The sequence below is a fragment of the Falco cherrug genome, chromosome 1 (genome assembly GCF_023634085.1).
Source record: "Falco cherrug isolate bFalChe1 chromosome 1, bFalChe1.pri, whole genome shotgun sequence".
Classification (NCBI taxonomy): domain Eukaryota; kingdom Metazoa; phylum Chordata; class Aves; order Falconiformes; family Falconidae; genus Falco; species Falco cherrug.
Window position 1 is genome coordinate 112,705,494 of NC_073697.1, and position 27,505 is coordinate 112,732,998.

Sequence of the window (27,505 nt, forward strand, 5' to 3'; positions counted from 1 at the left end):
ACTACTTGATGCACATGCACACAAACTGATGTGGATACCAGTATCCATCTAACCATGAGAAAAACAGCTCAGTGTCAGCTGATTTGCCCTGCTCCACTGCCTCATGTCCTATATTCATATTGGCCCCCCCCCCTTTTTTTTTTTTTTTGCATAAAATTCTCTTCTGTATTGCCACATGTGGCTCAGATGTAGTTTCAGCTTTTAAAACGTGGTGTCAATCTAGTCCAAATTAAGGAGGCTATCTTTTGTCAGCAAGATGCAACCAAATTGCCTTTCTGGATCCCTCACATCAGATGAATAGTCCTAATCCTTCTAGTAATTGGAAGATGCAAGGTTCCTGCACTGACTTCTCAGGTCTGTGAAAGTCCATTAGACAGTTAAGATATGCAAACAAATGCACCTGTAATGCAGTTACCTGTACCATTTTCCTAGCATTTCCATTGTGAAAGCTGAAACCACAGTGGTTCCATGAGGCCATAATAAAATTCCCTCCTACTCATGACATGAATTAACCCACACAACTATTGCACTCAAGTGTTTAAATTCACTAAAATATATTTATAATAATGTTCACTTCATGTACTAGACCTGCAGTTATTCTTTACTAAGTAAAGGTTTATGTCAAATAAAACATGTTCCTGATCGATTTATAGAACATTTGGGAAATGATATTTTAGGAAAGCTCTCTATGGTCTTAGAAAGTGTCTTGTTTATAGCTAGCACTTGGTTTCTGCCAGTGTAATGGCACAGATGTCACCAGTGTCAGTCAACTTTGTAACTGCTTGTGCCACACCACAGACTCCAGCCCCAATGGCTCTGGCTGTGCCGTGGCCGCAGCAGACCACCCCATCCAGAAACACACAAGGGGCTTCTGTGGGATGGCACTGAACATGTGCAATGCCATTTTGATGCTGTTTTTAACCTCCGAACCTTCAGCTCCTTGTGGCATTTAGTGTCTACAGACACATAGATAGGTTTGTCCCCTCATGCTGTGCACAGTGCTCCTCCCAGAGGTGTGAGGGGCCTGGCTGGATCCCTTGCCCACAGTGAGAGGCCAGACCCACCAGCAGGGCCCTCACACCTCTGGGTGGGCTGGCCAGGTGCAGCACTACCCTCTACCCTTTTTCCTTCAGTGGGCTGAGGCAGGGACTCCTGTAAGGTGGGCTACAAGTCCCAACATACCTGTAGAAAGGCTGAGGCAGGCTGAGAAGGTGGCCAGAGGCTGAGGCGAGCGGAGGGATGTGCTAAGACAGCAGTAGGGATACTATGGTGGGCACTGAGCTGAGGCAGGTGCTAAGGGGCTGAGGAGAGCAGAGGGTGGCACTGAGGTGGGTGCTGAGGCTGGTGCTGAAGAGAGCAGAGGAAAGCACTGAGGGGAGCAGAGGCAGGCACTGAGGCCAACGCTGAGGAGAGCTGAGGACACAGCTGAGGGACTGAGGAGCTAAGGGGAGTGGGGGGCAGCGCTGAGTGCCTGAGGAGAGCAGAGGGTGGTGCTCAGGCGGGAGCTCAGGGAAGCAGAGGGTGGGGCTGAGGCAGGTGATGAGGGGGAGCGAATGGCGGCGCCGAGGGGAGCAGAGAACAGTGCTGAGGGGAGCGAAGGGCGGCGCTGAGGGGCTGAGGCGGGCGCCGAGGGGAGCGGAGGGCGGTGCTGAGGGGCTGAGGCGGGCGGTGGGGCGGAGCGGCCGCTGCGCCCCCTCCTGGAACAGCCGCCGGCTGCGCTGCGCGGGCCGGCCGCGCCCGCGGTGCCTCTCCGGCGTGCAAGTTAATGCGCGGTAATTGCCCGGCGAGGAGAGGCGGGGCGGAGCGAGCCGCCGGCTGCCCGCCCTCCCCCCCCGCCCCTCGCCGCTGCCGCCGCCTCTCCTCCTCGGCCTCCCTGATGCCGAGGAATGGATAGAGCGGCTGCCCTGCGAGCCGCCGGCATGCTGGAGAGGAGGGAGCGGAGCGGTGGTGAGGCGGTGGCGGGCGGCGGCGGCGCGGGGCCCCGGGCGGGCGCGGCGGCGCGGGGCTTGCCGGCCGTGCGGAGCACGCTGCAGCAGTGCGGGCTGCTGCAGGACCTCATCGACATCTCGCTCTCCAACCTGCGCGGGCTCCGCACGAAATGCGCCGCGTCCAACGACCTCACCCAGCAGGAGATCCGCACCCTGGAGGTACGGGGCTCGGCAGCCGCGGCGAGGCCGGAGGGGAGCCCCGCCACCGCCCCCCGGCGTGCCCGTTCCTCACAGCTGGGGGCTGAGGCCTGCCCCTTCCCCCGGAGCCCTTTCCTCTCAGCGCGGGGGCCCCGCGCCCTCCCCGGTGCCGGGGCCGTGAGGCACCCTCTCCCTCCCGCCCTTTTCCCCCGGGTAGGGCGGGTTGTGCGGGAGGGAAGGACGCCCCCAGCGCCGCGGCAGCCCTGTCAGTAGGGGGTCGGTCCCCGCCCCGGCCCGGCGGTGGGGCCGGGCTGGCCGCGGCAGGGTCCCCCAGCTAGCCCCCCGCCGCTCGGAGGGCGTCGCGGGAGAGGCGGGGGGCGAGCGGGGGCGGACAGGTGCGGGGGAACCGCTGGGCCGGCTCGTGGCTGCCGCGTCCGGGCGCGCCCCCCGGCTTCAGGCGGCTTCGCGGGGAGCGGGAGCTGCATGTGGTCGCGCTCCGCCGCCCCCCGCGCCACTGCGCGGCCCTGGGGCCTGCGGCTGGGCTGGTGTCACTGTGGAGGTAGGTGCGATGTGAGGTGGGGACCAGAGGTGACCCGAGGCTCCCTTGCAGAACGTGGGTCACCACATCGCCCTGGGAAGCAGGATGGACTCGCTCTTTCCCTCAGGTCTTCGGTGTTAGCTTCTGATGGTTCCTGCCCTCGTCTCCAGGCCTGTCTCTCTATCCTGGGCTCAGTTTCACTGATCTAATTTGATGCTCCTTTTCACTCCATTGGTGTGGCTGACAAAACAGCAGCACCATCTGGGTTGGAGAGATGTTTTGCTGTTTAGAAAGATTATATGAAACTTTAAAGCACAAAGCATGTGCTGTTGTAATGCCTTCAAAGGAGGGCTGAATCTGTACATGAGCCTGCGTAAGTATTTAGAAAGGGAATGTAGATTTATTCTTGCTTACTTCATTTGACCTTTAGATACTTCAATAACATTTCTTTTTACCTTGTGTGCAGGTACTGTTGCTCTAAGCAGAGTTAAAAATCCCCCCTGCCACCTTTGATAGAAGTTTCATGTAAAGGCTAGTAATGGTCCTTTTCTCTAGCCTGATACTGGAGACTGTGGAGCTAGAGCATGGGGCCTTTAGAAAGAAAAATCATTACAACACTGTAACTGCAACAAACGTATATGCTGCAAGATCCATCACACGAGAAAGGAAGGTTGGGAAAAAAATTGTGAAACAATAGGTGGTAGGTAGATTTTGGCACAACTTCTTGGAAATCTATCATTCATTCTTCCTCTGCCTTTTCTGTGTTTTTTTTTGTTTGTTTGTTTATTTGTTCTGTTTTGTTTTGGGTTTTTTCCCTTGCAAATTTGTAGCACTTTTTTTTTTCTTTATTTTTTTTCCTCCTGCCACCTCCAAATAGCATTCAGAAGGCTATTCTTTATAAAACAGTATTTGTGTGGGCTTTTGGCAACTCTACTGATGGCCTTTTTAATGCTCAAACAATATAAATCAGCATCATTTCGGAAAATTATCATCAGTATTTTGCTGGTGAACCTGTTCTAAAAGGAAACCTTTATTCACAAAGGATAAAGGCCTGCTATCATCTTCAGGTTCTTCTTAAAGCAACAAAAGCTGTTTTAGTGATAGTTGTCGAGTGTGTGCATGCGTTCCTCTTAAGCATTTATCTGCTTAAACAAATGGGTGCCTCATTCACTGATGATTACCAAATTTATGATCAGAAAAAAAGCTTAGCTGAAAAAATTCTTTGATGCACAGTCCAGTATATGATTTCTCTGGGAATTCAACCAAGTACTGGATCTCTGCCAACATGTGAAGCTATGGGCATGGGTATAGACTCTGTGCCCTTTGCTGTGTTCTGTTGCCTGTACCAAAATACATGTTGTCAAGCATAGTCTGAATCTTGTGCTTAGCTTTCTGTGCCATTCTGCAGTGGGTTTGTCTACAGATGCAGAGCAGAGAACCAGACTGTAGGAGGTGAGGGTCTGTGTTTTGTTCCCTAAGCTGTAATTTTCCGGGGTGCAGCAGAAGGTGGTGGACTGCTGTATAGCCTCAAGTACCAGGCGCCCTGCCTGTGGCATTACGTGGTGTAATTACTGTGCCTTGGTTAATGTGTCAGAAATGCATGTGTGGTCATACGCGTTTGCTTATCAGATCACATCAGTAGAGACAAGTGCTCCGATATTGCAGAGGGCCAGTGTTACTGATGGTTTGACTGTGGTGTGCAGCTCTGCACAGACTGTAGGCAACTCCTTGAGTCAGTACTTCAACCAGAAGCTAGAAGCTTGGAGATCTACAGTCCCTGCTGCGATTCGCTGGGTGGCCCTGACAAGTTGCAGAATGGCTGTGTGGATTGTGATTCGTGGCTACTAGTGATATGGTTGCTGGGCCTGCAAGTCTCATCTGTACTTTGGACTGGAATCTACATGTGTCTTCTGGTTTTGTGCAGAAAGTTTTTCATGGAAAAAGAGTTACGGAAATTTAGCTGCATCAGTATAACTGGTAAACTGTGTAGCAAAGCCACAAGGAAATGATAAAACATGAGACAGATAAAGCAGCAAACTGGAAGTGGGAAGTACTAGTTTGGGAACAGAGGGAATGACTCTGGAAGTTGAAGAAGTAGCTTCTGAGGCCAAATGTGAGGTTCCATGTGTGTGATTTGAAAGCAGTCCAATATAGTAAGTCAGAAATTGATTTCACTTTTTCTTTTTGTTCAAAGGAAGAAAAAGGCAGGGAAGTGTCTATTTGTATATAGCTCATATGTCTTGGAAAGTTCTGTGGTGTCAAGTTTTGGTGTCAAAACTGTGAACTTAACAGGTGAAGGGATATCTCCTTGAACACAGTCTTCTATGTCAGTGAACTGCAGCCATTCAGGCCATGTGTGCATGGGGGTGAATGCTGTCAGGTGGCTGTGGTGCTCTAAACTATTCCAGCGCAGGTCAGACAGCAGTGCATGCTCGTTGCCATTTCTAATCTCAAGGTTAGCACAGCCCTGAAGTTAACTTCTGAAAGTAGTTGTAGTGGGAATGGAATCGATAGCTGAGAACACCAGTGCAAATTCATCTAAATGCTTGTGTTATTTTTTACACTAGAGATGCTAGCTTGGTCCTTTTGGCACCACTTCCCTCTGTGCCTGTTCACAGCTTAGATAGCTGTCATGTATGCCACATGATTCATAATGTGTGTATGTTTCAAAGTCAAGAACATCAACTTAACTAAAGGTATTTGAGTGCATGCTTATGTCCCTCCCAATTTACTGAAATGCTTTAAGTCCTTCCTCATTCCTCTGGTGTATAAGGTCTTCTCAGAATAAAGCACATGGTAGATAAAGATTTCAAACTGGGATCTTGACAGGTAAAGATAAGCACTCATGGCAGTTCAAATGAGTGCAAGGAGAACTTTCTGTAATACAGAAAGAAGGGGAGTAAAGAAGGGCTATGGGAATTGCTTGCAAATAATGTGTTGAGTGTAGATGTCTTATGTGAGCTTGACCCTGTTTCACATGTAGGAAGGCCATTTCTTAGAAGGGCAGGGAGTTTCCCTGTAGTGGAAAGTATATTGTGTTAGTTTGGTTATTAGCAGACCAGGTTCTCTGATGCCACTAGGTCTTGTACTTTTTTGAAATTTTTTATGCTCTGCCAAATAAGTGCTTGAGGTTTTTTTCTTTTTACCCACTTCTTTGGTATATGGCTTGCTTTCAGTTCTGTCCTAGCAGGTTTACTCACTTCTCAAGTCAACTACAAAACTGAAATGGAAAATAATGGTAATTTTTAACCCATATGTGAGAGCAAAAAATGTCATGCTGTGTGGTGAGCATCCAGTGTTGCTCCAAGCATCTTTGGAAAGAAACAACCGTGTCATCTTTAACTCTGTCATTATGCTAATCCCTTGCATGACTCTTAAATTTGTTTTGCAAAGTTAGAAGTGTATTATTTTTATCTGTATTTCTTCGTAAAAGCAGTATCTTTCTGGATTCATTTCTCTGGCTAGGAAGCTGATAATGGGACTAGACATCTGTAGTGAAGCACATGAAACTTCTAACGCTGCAGCCCAAGCCAGTTTCTTGGGCATGAGGAGGAGAATATAGTCCTGTGTGCTGGCTGCAGGGAAGGTTCCTATGGTTTCTCAATCTTTTCTGCTGGAAACAGCATAGCTGGTTTGGTGAAGTGTGGGAATTAGAGGGATGAAGTGGGACATGTGTGTGCCCCCCCTGCCCCTCCCACTTCTAACTGCAGCAAAGATGAGGCAGCACCAGGCTGAACAGAGACCTAGAGTGTGTTCAGATGTATTTTCTTTCTACCTTGGTTCTTGCATTGTAAGAGCAGACTGCAGTTTTTCTGGTATGGAAGCTGCCTCCAAACTGTTTATGGTGGGAGTGTCAGGGTGGGGCAGTAGCATGCATTGCTAAAATCTATGCCTGCTCTTTGAGAGAAACTGTTCTCATTGCTCTCTGGTGGACTGTGTCTGTGATAGAGATGCTTTTGGCCCCATATGCAAAGATCACTTTGACTTCTTCCTCAGGAATGTCTTCTGTTCAGCACCTCTGGAAATGTAACACCAGATCAGAAAGCCTGACACCATCTGTGCTGCGTCACAAATAAGTCTACTACTCCACAAATCAGTCTTTCATATTGGCTGAATGATACCTGTGGATTAAATATGTTTGAACTTGCTTTAACGTTATCTTGATTCATTTGTCAATTTGGCCAGAAAAGGCTTATCTCTTACCAAGCAATCTCTAAGCAGAAACAAATGCTTTGAAAATGGGGAGACGCATGAGAGGAGAGGAAGAGGAATTCTAATTGTCCAGACTTGCAGACTGGAAGTTGGGCATGTGATACACATAAGGAAAGGAAAAGAAATGTTTGTAAATTGGAAGTAGTGGGAGTAATGAATTTTTCAAGCCAAACTGCAACCTGTAGCCACATGTTTATGAGCCTTGTTCAGCTGAGAAGACTTCCTTTTCAGTAGGTCTTATGTAAGAGAACAAAGTCTCTTACTTCATCTTACTTCTTGCATATATGCAACGCGGTTGCTTTTTCTTAAAGTTGTCATCCTTTTTTGTAGGACTCTCTTTTTTTCTTAAATTTGTGTGCTTGTTTGTATAAGATAGGCTTTAACAGGGATTCTGTTTGACTTTGAAGGAGTCAGAACCATATATTATTATAAAGCCTGTAGACTTCATCTTTCCTTTGTGACAATGTTTCTTCATACATGATCAGAATTTGCACGTCATAATGGAATTTATCTCATCTCCTACATTTGATTTTGCGTAAATGTTTACACAAAAAGTGAGCAGCAGTGTTTTAACTTACCTGGAGTTTCCAGGACAAGCTCTGATGAGTAGTTATCAAGACGAAGATAAGACAAGGGATTCTCTTCACTTTTCTGTCAAGGTCTGTATGTACTTATAGCCTTGGGTTGGATTCTACGATGCACTGATTGGGAAGCCAGAAAAGTATCAGAGTAAGGCTTTGTGCTGCCTTTGCCTCTCTAAGACTGGTTGTGTGGTTACTGGATTGTGTTAAAACAAAATTATTCCTACTCATCCTAATACAGAGTCAGCTTGGAGACGTTTTTCAGCAACTGAACTCCAATAAAGAAGTTCAGCAGATCCTGGAGTTGAGACCTCTGTACAAACATGCCTACACACTAACAGGAAGTGTCAGACAAGCCTCAGTCTCTGTATGTGATTTCTGATGTTTACTGCTTGTTCAAAATTGTTCTAATCAGTGAAGTAGCCTGACTTGAACCTCAGCTGTATCTAGCTAAACTCATGGACGTGGCCATGCTTACACAGATAGCACCTGAGCAGAATTTGGTCTGCTACTCAAGTTCAAATGCTAGCTATTAACTGCATTTCACAAGGGAAAACCCCGATTAGTGTTACAGCTGCACACTAGTGACAGATTTACAGCTATGAGTCAGTGTGGTGGTACACAAATTTATCACTTGTTTTTATTCATAAATAGGAACACTTTACAAAAGAAGCCATGTGACACACCAAATTATTTAGGGAATAGTTGTGCTTAAAATGATATTTCCACCATGTAATCTTTCAGATGCTTCAGAGAGAAATTCTCACCTTTCGTTTAAGGCTAAGATTTCATATCCTTTTTTTTAGCCTGTAGCAATTTTTTTTTAAAATGTTTTTTGTACTAAAAGAATTTTAATGAAAGCAAGCCCAGCTATCTCTCACTGTTTTGAGAGTTGGAAAATGTATTGGCTGGATTACTGTGTGAAAGGCACAGATGACACCACCCAGAGTTACTGACTCAGACATCTCTTGGAGACTTCCCTCCGTGCTCATTTCTCACTCCCATGGAGTAATCCCACACAGTTGATGCTACCAGCAGCACAGTGTTGCCGTGGCTAGCAAACCAGAGGAACCAGAGGCTCTTTGAATCTGGACAAAATAAATGGGTAATGCTTCCAAGACATAACTTGTGAGCAGTTGTGCATAGAAGTGTTTTGGGCACTCCTGCTTCTTGGTGGGAGTCTGAACCTAGTCAAAGACTAGCTCAACATCGTTAAGAAACAGTCTGGCAATCTGGCTTGGCTTTGACTGCAGTGACTCCTTCTTGGCAGAGCTCAAGCGAGGGCAGGTGGTGGGTTGTAGTCCACATCCCCAGAATCTAGGACAGGATCAGTCCCAAGTTAAACTAGAGAAACTCTGTATTGCTGATAATGTGGGAGAACAACTGAGAACCAGCAGAGTGTACAGGTGATCAGATATGTCTTTTGCCTTATGCCAGAGCTGCACAGAGCTCCTGTGCCACCTGGAGATCCCAGAGGCATGTCCCAGCCCAGCTGTACTCCCTCTGTACGTGCTCCAAGGAACGTGAAGCAATCACTGGTGCAGCTGTAGTGTTCGCTTGAACCTGTGCTAGTAGACAGTTGTCAGTTCTGTGGCTGAGCTCGCTGTCTGTGCTGTAAACCTGCTTTTTGCATGAGCTGCTTAGACTGCATCCTTGAGCATTTCTGAGGTGGAAACTCAAACCTTATCTTAGGCCCTAATCTCTCTGGGCATGTGTGTATCATAGCCCAGTCTGATAGTAGATGTCTTTTGTTCATCTTTCTCTAAGCGCAGCGCATGTATCTTAAGTCTGAGCTGTTTGAGCTGTCTGTAGGTGGAAGATGCAAATCTCATTGGACTTGGGCACCTGAGCTCAGGACTGTTTAACTCACAACATGGCCTATACAGTGATGCTTTAAATTGATCCTGAAATCAATATGGTTGTGCAGGTGCACAGGAGATGAGGAGCTGGCTAGCGTTTTTGCTTCCAAGAAGTGAGTGATTTTTTTTAATTAAAAAAAAAAAAAAAGGTGTGTGTGGGGAAGAAATAGTAGATTGAAATAGCTTGCAGCTAGCTGCAGAAGTGTGCAAGTTTAGCCTAGCAGAGGGGTTGTGATGTTTGGCATAGTGGGCAAAGCACATGATAGCGTAAAGTTATTAGTGTTAGTGTGGAAAAGACTAAAACAGAACTCAAAGTTAGAATATTTGCTTGCTTTGGCTCTAAACCTTTTCAGGTGTTACTCAGGTTATCATTCAAAATACCTAAAATTACTTGTTTCCTAAGAAGTAATGCCACAAGGACAGGTAAAAGCAGCCAGCTTCTCAATAGAACTCCCCCCACCTAAGTATGGGCTGTGAATTTTGTAGCTTGACTAGCAACACTTTTGGTCAGCCAAAAGTGATTCAGGGAAGGGGGGTGTAACAGATGGTGCATGCAGAATGTGTGCTTAGATGGCTGTGACTCAAATGCACTTTCCATGCTTTACTGAATGAGAGGAAAAAAAGACACAGCTTCCTGTTGTGGTGGTTTTTTTTTTTTTTTTTCCTTTAGCAGTGATTTTCCTAAAGGGAGAAAACAAGGAGTTTCATGTGTTTCTTCTGATTATCCTTGGGGAGGTGGTTGGAGGCATAGTGTCGAGGGCTGTGGCTGAACCCCATTGCAGGGCCATGGCATCCTCTGTCTAAGAATAAGATAGGTGACTCCTTGTCATTCTGTGAGTGTGTTGTCTTGTGAACCCTCCCCTCAGACAGAGGGAAAGGATGCCTTGGCCCATAACACTGCTAAACAAGCCACTGACCAGGATGTCCTAGTTTTAAATCTCTGTAGGGAGAATTTATCTCAATACTCTTATGTTTTAAAGGACTAATTCCATGTATGCTGAGACTCACCACTGGGGCTACGCCATGTTTGCATGTGGCTACAAGGAAATGCTGACTTGCCTTGAATTAGGGCAGTGACTGCCTACAAGGTAGTTGAACAGTAGTTATTCTTTTAATGTTAGTGTAAATGGAATTTCAGACGACCTCTGCAGAACCTTCCTGGGTATTTGCTGGTGTAACTCTGAGAACAGTTGCAAGGCAGCTGCTTCATGCTCGTTAGCTATTCCCTGTCTGCTTTCAGGATTCTGTAGGCAGAATTGGATCCACTGCTTCCATCTTACTTTTAGTACTTTTAAATTTGGCTTTAAGTTAAAATATAGCTGTCTTTTTCTCTCAGGAATGTATTCTGAAGTGAACAGAGGGCAGGTGTCTGTCATTCCTCTTCTGCCTAGAGAGAAAATCTAATTCATACTGTGTGCATCTTGGGGAAGCAGAGAATAATTGCAGGACACTTCATCAGTACAATAAGGAATCATGCTTTGATCAGGGGCTACAGAGTGCCTCTGATATGATGACTATTAGTTATTCCAAATGGAAGAGCTCTAATAGCAGAAGCTGTGAGATCAACTTTAGAGCAGTAATTAACATGACCCTGAGGCATCTTACTGGGTTGCAGCACATCCAGGTTCTGACCTGCTCTGACCTGATGCTGCCAAAACAGGTAATTGACCACAGTTTTCAGAATGCAGCCAGGAGCCTCAGGTCTGGGTCCCTGAAAATATTGAGAAGTCTTTTGCAAGTAAGTTTAACACGGCAGGAATTTCCTGCCTAGTTCTACTCTCCTCACGTGCTTCTAAAACATGGGTTTGTTGATTTATCAAAGAACTTTCACTTCTGTTTGAAGCAACCTAAATTTAGAAAGGAAGTTTTGAGCTTCTCATTGCTGCTGTTGTGTGGGCTATTGTTAAGACTTGCAGATTCCAGTGTGAGGTTTTATTTTTAGTTATTAATGATGCTGAATAAACTGGAAAGAAGAAATAATACATTTCATGGATTGAGAACTTCAACCAGGCATCGCCACTGAAAGATATTAGGGGGGGTAAGTGGATCTGTCAGTAAGTATAGTTAACTGGAAGATGTGTTGGTGCCTCTTAGGCTGTCTCTAGTGCTCTAGGAGAACCTCTCCACATATGTTTCCCTACCCATCTTTAAAGCCTGGAGAATTTTCTGGCAACAGTTTTCAGGTTCCAGAGCAGTGTTTTCTTCTTTTTACCTTTAAAGTAAGCTAGAGGACTAAATCCTGCTTTAGGATACAGTTGCATAGCTCCGCTGAAATCAGCAGAAGTAGTAAAATTTTGTTGTTTAAAGCTTCCTGACTTTTTTAGATGTCTCCCTCTTAAAAACTGTTCTTCATCTGCCAAGAAAAACATTTCAGTTTAAGGGCCTTTTGTCTTTCTGACCAAAACTGAAACTTTCCACGAAGTAAAACATTTCTTTTGAAGACTTCTAACTTTAACTCTCCCACAATTTCTATAGAGAGAATTCAGAGTGCCTCAGACCAGCACCAGCTATGATACTGTATTTGCTAACTTGAGAGTCAGCTTGGCCTAAACTTTGCGCACAGATTTGATTAACGTATAGCTAAACACTAAATTAGAGTTTGGTAATTCAGAAGCTTAGACCTTTTGTCCCTTATATGACAGATCAAAAGATTAAGACCTTTTGCTGAGTCAGCAACCTTCCCTTAACAGAATACTTTGACATAAATGTGTATACAGTAGTATTTATACAGTGGCATCAGCTAGTAATATCAAACTCTCTTAGTGCATATCAGATGAAGTATTTTTTTTCCTCTTTATTTTAATGAATTCTGGAAGCTATGCCCTTTTCTGTTCTCCCTTAAGGAAACAACAGACTAAAATACACAGATACTGTTATCAGGAGATTGATACATTTGGGGAGACTTGCTTAGGCCTTCAACCTGCTCCCTTTGGAAAAAGAAAGGTGTTTTTTCTTTTTCGTTTGAAAGACAAGGATGTCTGTAAGCGCTCTGGAAGGGGAAGGAGGTCGTAGTGTTGAAGTAAGGCAAGGTGAGTACAGACACTGAAGACTTAACATTTGTTCACACAACTGAGCTGGGAGAGAGCCCAGAGCAGGTATCAAAGGGCTTGTCAATGCCATTTGTATTAAGCCAGGGTATTTTGTCTGTTAAAACTGGTTTGGTCTTGTTTTGTGGGTCAAGTGTAGTATTTGCAGAACCAGTAACTGACTGGTACAGGCCAGATTTAAGCACTGTTGTATTGGTAGTATTTCGTATGGGTATAATGAGGCAGAGTTTTTGTGGGACACCTCTAAGCACACCCTAAATTCCTGGGCCATTTGCAGTTGTGGCTCATGACTTGAGTGGAGTCTGTGGAAACTGAAGTTTGGAGGGAGAAAGGAGAGCTGCTGTAAGTCCAGGTCTTCACCTACTGTACTGGAACACTGGCATTTGTGCTGAGACCACATTTGTAGAAAATACAATCCTACTTTTGGGGAAGATGTTTTTTGTAATGATGTTGAATGCTCTTCTGTAATGGCAATTACATATTTGCATCTAACAAATGGGCCATATCAGTTAGCATCTGACGATCTGTAACCAGAGGTGTAGCTGACTTAGCAAGAGCTAGCTCAATACTTCTGCTAGGGTGACACTAGTACTTAGTTTTTGATTCTTACGGAAACTAAATCACAGAATGGTTGGGGTTGGAAGGGACCTCTGGAGATCATCTAGTCCAACTCCTCCGCTAAAGCAGATCCTTCTAGAGCAGGCTGCAGAGTCACATCCAGGTGGGTTTTGGATGTCTCCAGAGAAGGAGAATCCACAGCGTCTCTGGGCAGCCTGTTCCAGTGCTCTGTCACCCTAAAGGTAAAGAATTTCTTCCTCATATTGAGTTGGAACTTAATGTTTCAATTTGTGCCCGTTGCCCCTTGTCCTGTTGCTGGGCACTGCTGAAAAGAGCCTGGCCCCATCCTCCTGACACTTGCCCTTAGGGTATTTGTAGACGTTGATGAGATCCCCTCTCAGCCTTCTGTTTTTCAGGCTAAACAGGCCCAGCCCTCTCAGCCTTTCCTCATATGGGAGATGCTGCAGTACCCTCATCATCTTTGTAGCTCTACATCTACACCACCATTCTGTTGCCAAGGCATGTTCCACAGCCACTGATGTGTTCTTTATTTTTTTTTCTACTGTCTAATTCGAATTGCCTCAGTTACCAGGAATAACTAGTTTGTGGTCTGAGGTGAAGAGCTTTGAAGTTAATGGACACCTCACAATGTAAGATTTCAAATTGAAGGTAGTAGCGTCTATTCTTTCATTTGAGTGAGAAATTAGTACAGCAGCAATGCAGTGGTGATGCAGCGCTGCTCTTAGCTAACTTAGCCAGGACTAGCTAAGACCTACTAGGCTTAACCTGGATCCTCTTTCCAGTTCTCTTAATGCAAAATGTTTCTGATTCTTAATCTTCCCTAGGCAGGGCTCTACACTGTACCTTCAGCCTAGTGAATCCTGCCTGTACCTGCAGTGGGTGCATCGTATCCCTTGACTGCCTCTACCCTGCAGTGTCTTTCCAGCTGCTCAGCTTTCTGCCTTATGGCTTTGTCCTCTGGCTTAAGCATTGCGGACAGCCTCTCTGAGGCCCCACAGCGATGACTCAGCAATTTTGCACAGTTCTGGCTTGATCCTTCCTGCAGCTGTAAAACCAAGGTGCGGGGGTGGGGGAGGGAAGCACGTGAGGAAATGCATGGTCTGATCCCTGCCTCTCCCTTTCAGTCCTCATGGATCCCCTACATAAATAGGCTGGCTCAGCCTTTTATGTCTTCCTGCATTCCTGACAAGGGGAGCCTGATGTGAGAGGTCTCTTCCATACCAGGCATGGCCCATATATACTGCAAAGAATAAAGTCTCCACATTCAAACTGTATTCTGCAGGGTTGGTTAGCAGCATGGTCTTCATCAGCTTTCCTGACAAAGCCTCAGTGGTGTGGGAACAGTAACAGTAAGCACTGCAAGTCTCCACATTTCTAGTATTCTTTTGAGTTCTTCTAATTGCTGAGCCTTTAGCCCCTTAATGCAAGTAGCTGTGGCTCTGAGATTTATCTGGCCTCAAACTTTAAGGCAGAGGACAATTGGAGAGCCACCCTGGTGGATGAGGGATTTTGCAATTTTTCAGTAAGAAAGGCTCATTTCTTTGGGAAAAATTACTGTGTTTTTCTTCTAAGAAGTCCTGGTACCACCTCTTCTTGCAGTATTGGCATATTAAGTAGTCCAAAGTGCCTCTGTTCACAGGAGAGTGTAGTATGGTTTCCATGCTGCTGTGCAGATGGTTGTTGAGTTGTCTTAAGGATAAGACTTTCTAAAGTGCATGACCTTCCTGTCCTTAAATGATGGGCATTCTGGGAAAGGTACTTTACAAGGTAACCTGCACAGCAGCTGTTGTGAGCACCACCAAGGAGAGGGTTGAGTTTTGCAGTGTTTATTTTCAAACTATGAGATAGTTTAACAATTTCCCCCTTAAAAAACTGGCATGTACCCAGTCCCCAACAAAATAGGTTGCAGCTTCTGTGAGATAAGTGTGGATAACATGGCATAGTTTTGCTTTGATCTCATGTAGCTGCACCAGAATCAGGTTTAATTACTTTGAAAGCCTGTCTCTGAGCAGTAGATTCTCTTACTCCAACTGGGATAGACAAGCTCAGAGACTAGTCTGAACCTTCATTTCTGCAACTGGTGGAAGAGTTACTGTTCTTTGTCATCTTCTGAGGTTGCAAAACAGTGGGGAGACCTTTCATAGTTTACAATCTAAGGCTGAGTGAGAGATGGGCAGAAGGAGGCAGGCTGATCCAGTGGTTAGTGTCTCTGCTCAGGAGGGATGCCTCAGTTCTCATGAGCTTTCCAAGTCACTTGGGCAATTGCTGGGGTACGGGAAGATTTTTTTTGTAAAATGAGAACAATGACAATACTATCAGAGCACCCACCCCTCTTTCACCCATCACACTGGTGACACAACACACACTGTCATTCAGAAGGGTTCAGATCCTTATCATGTAAGAATTTAATGTAGATTCATGTGAAATAGGACTCAGTTTGTTTAGCTAAGGGTATGACCCCAAAACAAGATGCATTTCCTGTTTGGTCTCTGGTAATTTGGGGATCGCACTGCCCCTGCTATTGTAGCTGTGTGTGCAACAGCTTATTCCCAAGTGAATGACTGGAAAAAAATCTTTTCCCTTAATGACTATTGCCCACTTGAAGGACTGTCTTCCAGACCTGTAGAAATGGTGTGGTTGTGTACCTGCCAAGTTTTGATATTAGTATCTTTCAATGTTGCTTTCATTTCCATTTTTGTTTATGCCTTTGCTGTTGGGGAATGGGGAAGGTAGTTAGCAGGGTATATCCCTCTAAAGAAACCTGTGTCCAGGTGCTGGCAAATTGGGCTATAAATATGTATTTGTGGCTGAGAGCTGGCATGAACTCTGTATGAGGAAGGGATGATTTTATTTTGGGTATTGCATCCTCTAATATGGGCTTATATGGGCAAGAGCTATTCTTCCAGGCATCAGCATTGCTAGCTTTTTAAAAAGTATTGAGGGTTATATCGAAGCAGTTTCCACTCAGCTTTCTGCACTCAGCTTGATCCCTATGTCTACCCTAACTTTGTGCTGCTGCTCAAAAAATCAGCTCAGTTTTACTGTGCCCAGTGACAGGGACCCAACCTGGACATGTGTATCAGTTTCATAGACAGAAATAAGCATGGCTTCTAGGCCAAGGCATTTGTCTCTTCTGAAACTCCACAGTATGTCTGCTGCTGCCTGGCTGTCCAAGTTTGACCTATATGTAGAATACGATTTAGGGCCTGCATTGTGACATATCAGTAGTGCAGTTTGCAATAGTCTATTGCAATAGTCTAAAACATGCTACAGTCTACATTTATTAAGATTATAACATCACCCCTCTTTAATGGCAGCTGAGAGACCTAAGAAGTGAATATCTTTCAGGCATGAGAATGAGAGGCACATCTTTGAGATGAACCTTGATTCTACCCTGGGCTGCCCTTCAGCTGATGGAAAAGAAATGGCTTATTTTTTGGGTCTGCCTTACTAGAAACAGACGGTAGCGTTAAAGCAGCATGCACGTGGTTCGTGCCCTTCTTGTGAATGGTACTTCGTTCTACAGAGTACAAAAGTCTCTGTATTTTCTTCAGTAAGTTCTTAAGTTCCAGGCAAAACCTTGAACTGGATGATAATGCATTTGAACTTTGGGGTTACTGTAGGTTTATACTGAACTCTGTGATGTTACGTTTATGTATGTGTCTCTTCTTAGGTGTGAGGTAAGAAATAGACCTCTTCTTCAAAGGTTGTAAGACGTGGAGAATGTCTGCTGTGAGCTGTGTTCCTTTGTCTTAAAGCACGTATGATTTGTGGCAAGGTAGTAGCTGTGTTCCTATGATGTATTTTCCAACTATTATTTAATCTGTAAGACATACCTTTGACAGTACAGCAGATACACATTTTTTAAACTAATGGCCTTCCAAAGTTTTATAGTTTTGGCTACAAGTACTGTACTCATTAATGGCTTGATTGCTACCAACAGTCTTTTTTATACATACAGCCTTTATAAAAAGGACTGCCAGTTGTATGACTCATGCAGTTCCTAACTTTACCTGCTGTCTGCTGGTTATCACTAAAAGGTGCACTAAATGCTTTCTAACCTGGTTGCCTAAGAGATTAGGGACTTACTCTACAGGTGCCCAAATGCCACTCTAAGGGCAGACAGTACTCCTCTTGTCAATTCAGGTGCCCGAAGGAATGACCTCCAGAACAGCCATCATCAGACAGGTTGAGGTCACAACTCTATACAGATAAAGGTAGTACTTCTAAATTATTTTGTCATGTTCTGATGAGCTTCTACTTGCCATCTGCCCCTTACACAGTTGTCATATCATTATCTGTTCTTTCAGAGACAATTTAATTAGATCTTCTTTCCCTAGGTTTTAATCGAGTGTTATGGGGTTGCTGGTAAATTATTTACAGCCGTATCACTTGATGGAACACTTGGTCTGCTAAAGGTATCATGTAAGTGACATATCTGCAGCAAAGAGAACAGCTGGCTTTAACTTAGGACCCTGTTTGTGTTCCTTGGAGTTATCTAGTTGACATTAGACGAATGTCTGGTTATGTGAGCCCACTTTCCTTTAAAATAGTAGAAACTGAATGTGACTGTGCTGAAAACAAAGCAGTTGAAGCTGTTTAAAACTAGGGTAGGAGCTGAATTTAGCCTTAGTCTCTGCTGGCTCAGTTCTTTTATAAGTGCCTTTCAAGGTTGAATACCTTAAGCAGTATGGCCTTGACCGCCACTGGAAGCTCCAGCTATTTAAACAGAAGTGCTGATGTACTGTCTTCAGACTTGGTCTGATGTAAAGTTTATTTTTTGAATGGACAAGGTAGTAAAAAACGACGCTCAGATAGCAAAGGCTAATAAACTGAGAAAGTGGGTATTTTTAGAATGCAGAAGGATTTGTACGCTGCTTTATTTCACCTGTCCCTTAAGGTGGTGAAAATTTTACAGCTTTAAGAAATCCCTTCTTCTTTCATCTTGTTGAACGCTTGTTTCAGCAACATTACTCTTTTCTAGTGCAGCTCACATTCTTTGTGAGAAAGCCCGAGCATGGGAGGATACCAGCCTGCCTCCACCCAGGTGTACCAGTAAGTTTATAGCAATAACCGTCTTCCATTCATTGTTTACATAGCCTCTGAAGTAAAATGCAGTTTGAAGATATATATAATCAGTGTTACAGAACTGTCACCTATGGAAACTTTCCAGGTATTTATTATGCTTATTTGGTATTTACAATGAGCATAAGCTTGGGTGTGTTTTTAACACTTAGTGTGCAGGCTATAGATGCAACTTTGGTTCCATTCATTATCAAAAATTACTAAGTACTTCTGAAGATGAGTTTGTCTGTCTTGCTTCTGTCAAATTCCTTCAGTGTAGGATTTAAAAGAATAGTTTTGCAGGTTCTTGACACTTTGCTTCACTTGATGGATTCATAGTGCTGAGACAGGGGAATACAGCTCAGCTGAAGCTTTGCGATCTGATCCAGAATAGAGGACAGTAACATGCCTTCATTTTGAAGCACAAAGCTCAACTGAATGTATGGAGAAAGGATATTTGATACACTATAGAAGGCCATATCTGGCATCAGGCTGATGACTTAACCCTGAGTTTATTTCTCCCATAAGCTTTTTAAAGAAACAAATCCTCAGTTGACTTACCCTGAGCATCTGATCTATAAAAGTTGATGCAGAAATTGTCTAGGTTTTGTAGTTGCACAACCGATTACAAAATTTGATGTAGTTGTCTTGCACAATATTTAAAACAGGGCTTAAAGGGGAATATAATGATTGTCAGTCCTGTTACCAGCTATTCTGCCATTGCTGGTCTCCCACCTATAAAAAACATTTTTTATACAAAAAACGTCCTGCCCTCAAAAGGTCGATGCTTCCAGATCAAAAGTTGCAGCTTGCTACTTCTCCACACCACTGCACAAGGACAAAGAACTGTTACCAGGATTACAAGACCATGTGACAAGGGTTTCTGACTTACTTTTCTCACATCACATACAGGGCCAATACCACAGTACATGAGCATAATACCTTGACAATGATAGCACACCATCAGAGCTATTTCACCTTTCAATGCCTGTGTCTTGCTCTCGACCCTCTTCTGTTGTCTTCTTTCTTGTTCTTCTCTTTGTATTTCAGCTTTGCTCCTCCAACTTATTCATCCCCTAATAACATCCAAAACCAACTCTTATTTGTATTTTTTCCTTTTGAGCCGTGTATGTGGCAAGAAATTTCTTGCTTGATGCTCTTATCCATGCCCCATAATGCGCAACCACTGCTACCTATGACCTAAATAATATTCACAGTATAAAGATTTCATTTGTTCACATCTAGCTTTAAAATCTCTTACAGGAATGCTTTAAAGTCCAATTGCTCTTGAGGTAATTCTCTGCATTTTTAAGAGCTTGAACCTTTTTCTGAAGCTGATAATGAACTATTCGTATAGTTAGGAATTGAGAATAGCATGTAGGAAAGTGACTACCGTTATCCAAGCCACGCATTCGTTCAGTGGATAAGTGCAGATGTTTGACTTCAGGACTTCAGGAAATGATGGTCAGGGAGGTCCTGGACACCCTCGCCCCCACCCTCCCCACCCCAAGAGACCAATAGACAATTTAGCAGGTCATTGTATCTCATTGGAGATCATAATTTGTCATGAGCCTTTTGTGAAGGAAAAGTCTAATTTACAATGTTATTGTGTAGATATACTGGATGTGTCAGCATGTTTTGAAAGGCTCCTCAGAATGAGCAATTGGGGTGAGAAGTTACGTGCTCTACAGTTCCCCTCCTGCAATAAAAGCAAGGAATGCCTATATTCAACCCATGCTGTTTTATCATTCCTCATTCTCCAGAATGACCAAAGGTAAGAAGGGAGTTTTTTAATGTTTGTAAGTGAAAGCGGAGCACGTTGTAGTCTTGATTGAAAGGAACTGAAAGCAGTCCACTTGTTCGTGAGAGCATTCCTACTCGCCACAGTTTTTCTCACCTCTCCTGGCAAGTAGCTAGGGCAGACACACTTCAGAGAAAGTGCTTGCAGTCCTAATGTTATTTAGTATTTGGGAGACAGGACAATGTGAAGTTGGGATAAGCAGGGACTTAACTGGACTTTTATTGCATTGTAATTCTGGCGTTGGAGTGGCTATTACAGGTGGCATGGTTATGAGACAAATGGAGCCTCTGCATTGCTTATCTGGCTTGGATATCTGAAGCACACTCCTGACAGGTTATCTGCTAGTCTCAAGGTTCAAACTCAAGTAAAACTATTTAGTAGTTAGCTTTATAGCCTGGTCCCTTTTAGCTGTTGTGTAACCCAAAAGTTTATTCCACACCCCTCCTCCCATTGCTGTGTTTGTTGGTTTCATATATATATACACACATATATCATCACTGGTCTGAAGCTTTGTGCAGCTGCTAGGAGAGTATTTGTCTTTGCAGCAGAAGGCACATTGCTCCATGTCACATAAAGAGTGTTCCCCTCCCCCAGACTTGGCTATTATTTATGCAACATGATCTAACACAGAGTGGCTGGGAACCGATGGTCCAGAGTTCATTTCCAGTTATTATTGTAGTACAGAGTCAGTCTAGTTAGAGGTACTTATTTCCAGCACAGAACATATACCCTTTGAAAGCATAAACAAGCTGTAAGTCAGTTTTACTTAGCTTCATACACAAGTGTTTCAGCTAAACAGGAAAAGCAAGCTAGAGTTGAAGCACTGCAAGAAGCTGGTTCAACAGTCATCCATCCAGTAAGGTCCCTTCCAGTAGAAGAGATATACAAGGAGGACTAAGCTCTAAACCAGCAGCGGAAGTGTCCCTTTTTTATGTTGAGAGATGTATTGAGTACAGTTCTTAGCTGTGCCTCAGTATGTGTTTGAACTTCTGAGCTAGGGCATAGCTGAATAAAACATGCAGAATTACCTTGCTGGGTTGGGGGTCAGACTTCAGTGGCCCTAGCAGATGTGGCTATTCTGCCTTTAATGGCCTGAGCAATTACACCTGCTGTCACAACCCTGTTGTGGTATGTGGGTGTAGCTACTCTAGAGCTCAGTCATCCTGGCTACCACTAATTGAGCTAGTCATCTTAACTGCAATGCTTTTCTTTCTTACTATCTAGGCTACTACTAGAAATCCTTCACAGACAAGATCACCCAAGGCCCTGGCTTTGAAGGCAGGCATGTTCAGAATTTGTTGGCGTGGTGTCCTAGACTGGAGATTAAACAAGTTGAGCTAGGTGAATCACTACCCTCAAAGTATCAACCTCTAGCATTGGGGTACCATCTTTGGTGTTTGTACAGTCCCAGCAACAGTAAGCTGGTTATAACCATAGCCAGCACCAAGTGAGTAAGGGTGCTTGGCTACTAGCAGTAAAGCTTTCCTCATCTGTACTTTGCTGAATGCTAATACAGCAGTTTTATACATTTGAGGCTGAAGAGACACTTTTTACAGCTCAGTATCTGTATTTGGAGATGAAACTACCTATGGCAATTCATTCTCATTGCCTTGTTCCAGCTAGTAATCTGTATGCTGCCCTGGGAAACAGGGGGTCATACAGCTCATGGAAACAAACCAGTGTGAGAGGCTGTTAAATTCAAAGGCAAAGTTTAATAGGGCAGTACAGCCTGAGTGGAGAAGGGTAGCCTCTGAGCTGGAGAAACAGGTCACACGGGTTTCCAGACACTCTGTCCTATGCCAGCAGAGCACCAAGGCTGCAGGAGCTGGATGCTCTCTGGTAGGAGCAGCACCAATACTTTGTAAGATGAAAGTTTAGCAGCGTTGAGGCTCCGCTGAATACTAGAGTGTTTGAGCTTTGTTCGGCAAGAGTCCATCGGAATACTCACTAATTTAAAACTTTGCAGTTAATTATTAAGTTCCTCCTACAAAGCACTATTCATTAAATTCACAGTTTCTAACCCAAGACTAACAGCTTCACTTTGGTCCTTGGTGTAGTCTTTCCTTAAGGGAGACACCAGCTTGGGTATCATGGTCCGACCATTTGTGCTGTATTTAAGGAACAGAGGTGACATCCTGCTTTGTCTTTGTAGAGGCAACTCCTACTCTTCCTGTTGCCTCACTCTTTCTGCTCATGTCCCTGCAGAATAACAGGGGGAGCAGGAAGGAAGGAGAACTAGTCCAGTACAAAACCTCATTCAACACACAGTAAAAGAAACCCGGCAACTGAGCAGCAGTTCTATAGCAGAGTTAAAACACGTAGCTCACCTCAGTAACTTCAAAACAAAATCAGGAAAAAGGCAATAAATAAAGCCTGTATGCAACACCATTCTGCTTCACAGCATTTTCCTACATCTCATGTTAAACCCAAATTTCTTCAACTAGGCTTTCATTCTCATTACAGTAACGCTGACTCCTTTAGTGGGATGGTCTTGGGGTTTCAGAGAGGATTTCCTAGCGGTAATCCACTGCAGGGAAGTCCCTCCAGTGGTTTTTGGTGATTGGCTATACAGAATGCTGTTCTCCTTTGTTCCTAATTGCATAGAAGTAAATTTCTCTATCTGTTAAATTTCATGAATCTTTAGCCTTCTGCAAGCAGTAGGGTTAAGTGAATACACTAGGAGTGTAGTACTTCTACATTAGGAAATCAGGAGTGTTTTGGAGAAGTGATTCTTCAGCTGAGGATACCTCAAGCACAATTGAAATTTCTGTGCTCATGGTCCTGTAGGCTAATTTTGAGATGTGCTTACTCATCGTGTTGCATGAGAGTTGGTTTGGGGATACTTGCCTGGTGGGAGGCATGTCTTAGACTCTCATGGGCTAGGCAGTCTGTTCCCTTACGTTGTCATCCCACTTGTAAGTCAACTATACTTCACAGAAGTTTGCCTGGGACTGTAATGCTTCTGATTTTGAGACAGCAGAAAGGCTAACCTGAGGACACATGGGACTGCAGAAAGAGAGGGAATTGGAAAGATAAGCTGTGTGGGTTTACATGTTTGTTTTCCAAGAAGGAAAGAGAGCTGACCAGGGAAGCAAACTCTGTGTGATTCCCAGTTACTAATGACATACCCAGCCCTAGAGGAAAGATAAAGAAAACTCATACAATCCATTGGCTCAATTTTATTTTTTTAATTGTTTTAGGAGTCTTTTTCTAGAGCTGAGCTGCTGTGGATGACCTGCTTTCTACTTGGCAGCTGAATCTCAGTTACGCTTGCACAGATTTTTCGTTCCTGTATTTCGTGCCTCAGTGCATTGTACACAGAGAATGCTTCCAGAGTGCTAAAATTGGTGAGCAAACTGAAAACCTCTGATACCCACTGCATGGCAGAATGTACCGAAGTTTTCCTTTTTTCTTCTTAAAATCTGAAATAAGGAAGCTTGCTTTATAGGTTCAAAGCATTTTGAACAGAGCAGGTTTTAGTGCATTTTGTTCTTTCTGACAATCCCCAAATGCAATCTGATAGCAGCTTGTTAAAATAAAGCTGTTTTGCTGTTTTTAAAGACAATTTCAGAGAATGTGGCAAGTTGCCACATTCCAGTTAAGCAATTTCCTATAGTTGACATATTTAAATTTTTTTAAAAAAGCGTGGTTTTCTCAGCTGTCTCCCTCCTCCATTTTCTCTGCAAGAAGCAAAAAAGACCCCCCATCACACAGAAGCCCCCACCCTTGTATTAATACTTATACATTTGAGATGAGTATTCTTTGGGAAATCATGGAAGGCTAGTGTCTCTGTGGCATGCACTTCAGTGTTTTGATTCATTGTGTAGTGTAAAGATCTTCTGATTGTAAACCTCTGATCTCTTAGAAACAAATGTTTATATGGAGTGGTGGGGAATATTTGATATCAAAGTGTGGTGTAAATAAAAATATTTTAACACTGTTTTCTTAATGGGTTACATATTTACAATCCAGTTACAGTGCAGAGCCCAAAGGTTTTATAGCTGCATACTTTTTAGTTGCTCTGGAGAAGTGTGTTACCGGTGTATTACATCCTAGTACAAAAAACAATGGATGAAAGACGCATACAGCAACAGGGAATCTACCTCAGGAGCTGAAGTCTGTCCAGCTGTATGATGCTAAATTATTCTTAGATTTACGACTGTAGGTAGTACAAACATCTTTACATAAAGAAATAAAAGCTTTTATGTGAATCGGGGTTTTTTTCATCTCCTCCCCCCCATTTATATGGCTTCTCACCTGTTCTTCAAAGATATTCAGATGCATTCAAAGAATCCACTGCTTTTTGCTGAAAGTTTCAGTAGAAGTAGTGCTGTTAGCAGCAGCTTGGAGCAAACTTCACTTGTCTCATCAGAAGAACACAATATAGAGGCTTGGCACTGCTGACTGTAACATACATGGCAAACTTGAATTTTTAAGAACTGTGTTGGTTTTATAAATAGTATTTTCCTTCATGAGGGTAGATTTGGCCTTTTTTACTGCAGTGGACCTCAAAAACAGCTCAGTAATAGAATCTTTGGGAATCCTGCCCTTACAGATTTCAGCTTGTGATAGAGGAATGAACGGGTAGTTATTCAACCATGTACAGCCATGCTGCTGTATCTGATGCTGTGTTACAGTCTGAAGTGGTGAGGCTTACTTAAAATGGCATGCTATTTCTCACTGAAGCAAGGGGTTAGCAGTAACTGCCTTGCTGAATTCAGTGGGTGGATGTGTGTCCTGTGAAATCAGGTTTTGGCAAATGCATTTAAAAATGGAGTAACCGATTTAAGAACACCTGCTGAGTAATCGAAAAGGAAGAAGGGCAGGCAAGTCCTCAAGGTAGTGAGTAATGCTATAGCTTCCTATTTTTGGGTGGCTGTGCTCAGTCATCTCCCTCTCTCTTATCAGTTGAAGAAAGTGATTGGCAGTGACAACGTTGTGGAGGCAAGACTCAACATGAAGCATTTTTTTGCAGGCAGGCAATGGAAATGGGCTCCAGAAGAGGAAACACTAGGCTGAGGACCAGCTTGAGCACCCAAACTGCTTATATGGAGCTACCAAATGTCTGTGTTTCCAGCTTAACCAAGCACAAGGCTCTAGTGTTGACTGTACGGTTAGGGTAGCAAGCAACGTGAACAGGACTTAATCCAGCGTTTTGGGAAGTCGGTGAATCTGTGAAATTGGTTTCAGTTAACTTCAGTATTCTCTGAATCAGGTCACAGCTGGAAAGCTAATGAGTCCATTGCTAATTATTTGCACTTTCAAGATTATACTGTAAACAGTCTAGTTGAATTTACAAATTCCTTTTGCCAAAACACAAAAGAGAAATAAGACTGTGAAGAAAGGATGGAGGTAGAAAGTTTTTTGGTTTAGGACATTTTGGACTCAGAAGCTGGATGCTAAAGGAACACTGCTGATACTCAGGGAATCCTGCAGCTTTGTTCACTCATCACATGATGGCTGAGCAGATGTAAGTTTTGTTATCTGTGGAAATCCTCAGAACAGCTGAGCTCTGGAGGGAGAGCTGATGTGCTCTATTTTCAAACAGGCCAAACATTGGGAAAGCTGTATGCGGGCACTGACTTTGTGCCTATGAGATAGGTAAGAAGCCATATGCAGTGCTGCTGGATCCTTCAAACGTTTGTAGGCCTTCACTGTTATTTCTGGCCTTGTTACTCTGGAAGTGTTGTAGGAAGAATTTCTCCCAGCAGTGTTTTATATCACACCTAGCAGGAGGTGTAATAGACTACCAGTGGCATTTAGAGTCTTTCATTGTACAGGTGTGGCATTCCAATTTTCAAAAGTATCCTAGGGAAATTAGGATTTTCAGCAATGCCTAACATACATGTCCTTTTGGAAAGATCAAGATAAAATACTGTAAATAAAAGGAGTCTGAAAAAAACCTTGAGTGATCTTTGTATAGTGATAGTTGGTTGGCTGAAGTGAAAAAATCTCAAAGCTTAAGGAATGAATTTGTATCCAGCACTCAGAACTGTCAGTTTGCAAGCAGAAAAATACAACATAGAATCCCTTTGTCTTGCCCCTGCTCCTTAGGAGGGGAGTATTTCCATTACAAAATAGCATGCAGGCTTGTTACAATGGCTTTTTATTTTCTTATAAGCATTCATGTTTTTTTCTCATTTCTGGTCGCTGTTAGTCAGGAGAGTACGTCCTCTGATGCAGTCATCTGAGCAAGAGACTGAGCAGAAATCCTGAACCACAGAGGCTGCTGAACTTATTCTCTAGTGGGTAACCAGAGGAGATACTTTAAGACAAAAGGGATCTAACTAAGCACATGTAGTGCAGAAAGGGTGATGTATTTTGAAGAGTGTTTCCTAAGGAAACTCTATGAATGCATAATGCATGAAAAGTGAAAGATACAAAAAATTGCAAAGCTCAGCAGATAAATGGAATGAAAGCTAACAAGTGTATAAACACCTTCACAGAAATATTTCTACAGGCTCTGGGATTGTTTTCTGAATCTCGGAGTGATCTGGAGTTCTGTGTGGAAGTGATGGCAAATATGAGAACTTTCTGGCTCCAGAGACCTTTTTCCAATCCCCAGCTGGAGTGAAAAGTCAGGTTTAGATTTCTCAAAAATTCGGCGTAAAATAGTTTTTGAACAAGCATGCAAAATGCTTAGATTCTGATCCTGACCATTCCCTTTCATTATACATTTAATGCAGAAATGAAGTCTTTTTAAATGCAGGGCTTTATTTAAAAAGTATGTTTTGAGAACTTCTAATTTGTTTCCATAGAATGCTTTGAAAATGAGAAACTTGCCTAAATCACTTTCATGGAAAAGTCTTGGGTTTAACAAACTATTTGTGACAATACACTTTGTTTAAACAAACAAAAACCCCCACCTCCTTTACTGGCTAGGCACAGGGACAGATGTGATGTGTGGAGTTTCTGTGGAAATTCACAGAAGTAATGGATATTGTATCTGGCTTAAAGATGCTAAGCTTCAAGCTTGTTGTCTTTGTACACCTGTGTGATCATTTTTCAAGTGTTGATTAAAATCTTTCCAGGCTGTTGTATGATGCCAGATAGCTGTTACGGTACTGTCTGTTGTACGGCCAATTGTTGCTTATCAGTCTCCTGTGTATTTTTCCTCATACAACCATTACCAGGTCAGCAACTGTATCTTCCTCCACTTTCTAAGCAGGCACAACAGGGCTTAAAGTCTGAGAGTCATAAAGAAAAAATGTTATTTTGTGGGGTGGGAATCTGAATTCAGGTGTCTCCACTCTAAATACTGTATTTGTACTTAAACTAATGATTGAAATGCCATGTAGTTGCTATAGGCAAATGTTAACCAGTAAGATAGAGCGCAAAAAGAGATATTTGGAAAAACAACATGTGAGCAGTGAGCCATGGCAGCTTTCTCATGCAGTGTCTGTGAAAAGAGAAATGTGACCCCAGTACTTGCCAAAATAGCTCTATTCTTTCTAGTGGAAAGCTAATAATTTGTAGCATTTCAGAGAATAAGGTTTCTTAGCTAGGATTTCCCAGGGTGTAGACATAACGTCTTCAGCTCTAAGACCTGCAGCCTGCTCCTGCGTAGGCTTAACCTTTTTCTTTATAAACCTCCTCTCCAAAGTCCAGCCCTGCAGCAGTTTGGGGAAGTGGTGTGTCAGAGGGAGTGAGGGGAAGGTGGGACCCTTGAAGTGCTCAAATAATTGAGTCAAACAAGCA

The 27,505-nt window shown here is 43.5% G+C and overlaps 1 protein-coding gene across 1 annotated transcript in view; it reads left to right on the forward strand.

Moving 5' to 3' along the window:
- The first annotated feature begins 1,736 nt into the window (after window positions 1-1,736).
- KSR1 (kinase suppressor of ras 1) overlaps window positions 1,737-27,505 on the forward strand; it is a 73,685-nt gene continuing 47,916 nt past the window's right edge. Inside the window, exon 1 of the mRNA XM_005439833.4 lies at window positions 1,737-2,147. Coding sequence (XP_005439890.3) covers window positions 1,887-2,147 — 261 coding nt within the window. The 5' untranslated portion in view covers window positions 1,737-1,886. The remainder of the gene's footprint in view (window positions 2,148-27,505) is intronic.